Source organism: Myotis brandtii, unplaced genomic scaffold, assembly GCF_000412655.1.
Source record: "Myotis brandtii unplaced genomic scaffold, ASM41265v1 scaffold601, whole genome shotgun sequence".
NCBI classification, from domain to species: Eukaryota; Metazoa; Chordata; class Mammalia; order Chiroptera; family Vespertilionidae; genus Myotis; species Myotis brandtii.
In genome coordinates, this window is record NW_005370276.1 from 2014043 (window position 1) to 2015619 (window position 1577).

At 67.2% G+C, this 1577-nt stretch overlaps 1 protein-coding gene across 1 annotated transcript in view; it reads left to right on the top strand.

Moving 5' to 3' along the window:
- The window catches only part of MYBPC2 (myosin binding protein C, fast type), a 26713-nt gene that overhangs the window by 1397 nt on the left and 23739 nt on the right, over window positions 1-1577 (top strand). Inside the window, exons 2-4 of the mRNA XM_005879630.2 lie at window positions 139-243; window positions 761-847; window positions 1175-1342. Of these exons, the coding sequence (XP_005879692.1) occupies window positions 139-243; window positions 761-847; window positions 1175-1342 (360 nt within the window). The remainder of the gene's footprint in view (window positions 1-138; window positions 244-760; window positions 848-1174; window positions 1343-1577) is intronic.

Sequence of the window (1577 nt, forward strand, 5' to 3'; positions counted from 1 at the left end):
GGACCCCTGGGTCTGAGGGAGGAGGGGCTGGGGGCCTGGGCTCCTGGGTCTGAGGGAGGAGGGGCTGGGGGCCTGGACCCCTGGGTCTGAGGGAGGAGGGCGCTGAGGGTGTGCTCAATTGCAACACCTATCTCACAGCGGCCAAAACGGCCCCGAAAGGCAAAGATGAGGCCAAACCTGCTGCCGAGGAACCCGCTCCCAAGGAAAGCCCAACAGAGGAGGCCCCCCCACAGTCCCCCAAAGGTAAGATGGTGTCCCAGGGGCTCAGCCGAGCTTGGACCTCACCGCCCAGGCTCCCCTGGCCCTTCTGCACTCTCCCCGTCCTCCCACGGTGCCCCCAGAGCTGACCCTCCCCTCCCCAGCCTTCCATGGCTCCCCAGTGCCCCTGGGACAGAGCCCAGCCCCCCAGCCTGGCCTGCAAGCCCCAAACACCCAACACCTGGCTGATTCGTCACTGAGTCCTGCCCGCTGGGAACGCCCCGTCCACCTTGGCGCCTCTCCTATTGCAAAGCCCCCTCAGGACCATCCAGCCCACCCTCCCGTTCACAGATGGGGAAACTGAGGCCCAAGGGGCTAGGCCGGCCTGGCCACGGTCACGCAGCTTCCTGGGGTCACGCGGTCTTTCCCAGGTCAGGAGGGGCCAGGTCACACCATGGCCTTTGGCTTCTGAGCAGAGGGTCCCCCACTGGCTCTAAGCCCTGTCCCCACAGTGGCCTGTTGCCCCTCCCAGTGCCTCAGACCCAGTCCTGTCTCCCACCAGAAGCCCCGTCCGAGGAGCAGTCCCCCACTGCCGAGGAGCCCACTGGCGTTTTCCTGAAGAAGCCAGACTCTGTGTCTGTAGAGAATGGTGAGGGGCCTGGGGGCGGAGGGCTGGGGGCCTGGACCCCTGGGTCTGAGGGAGGAGGGGCTGGGGGCCTGGACCCCTGGGTCTGAGGGAGGAGGGGCTGGGGGCCTGGACCCCTGGGTCTGAGGGAGGAGGGGCTGGGGGCCTGGACCCCTGGAGGGGCTGGGGGGCTGGACCCCTGGGTCTGAGGGAGGAGGGGCTGGGGGCCCGGATGCCTGGGTCTGAGGGAGGAGGGGCTCGGGCTCCCAGCCTCCAGTCCTCTCTAGAGTCTGGGGTTCCCACCTGACCACTCCCTCTCATCCTTCACCCCTCCACCCCCCGCGCCCCCAGGAAAGGATGTGGTGATCGTTGAGAGGGTGAACGGGAAGGAGCTCCCAGGCAAACCAACCATCAAGTGGTTCAAGGGGAAGTGGCTGGAGCTGGACATCAAGAGCGGGGCCCGGTTCACCTTCAAGGCCACCCATGACTCCGCCAACAACGTGAGGGCCAGGGACACGGGTGGGGCCAGGGCTCGAGCCACGCAGGCCTGTGAACACCTGGGTGTCATCCTGGGCCTGGGTTCCGGGGGATGGAGGGTGCTCGGGGCTGCTTGGTAGATAGAGGTTGTGTTGGGCAGGAGGGGAGACCGTTGGGGTTCAGGCACGGGCACGGTGTGTGCGTTCCCAGAAAGTCTCAGGGGGTCAGGGCAGGGGCCTCAGGGTCAAGATTGTCAGGCCTGGGTGGGGTGGGGGAG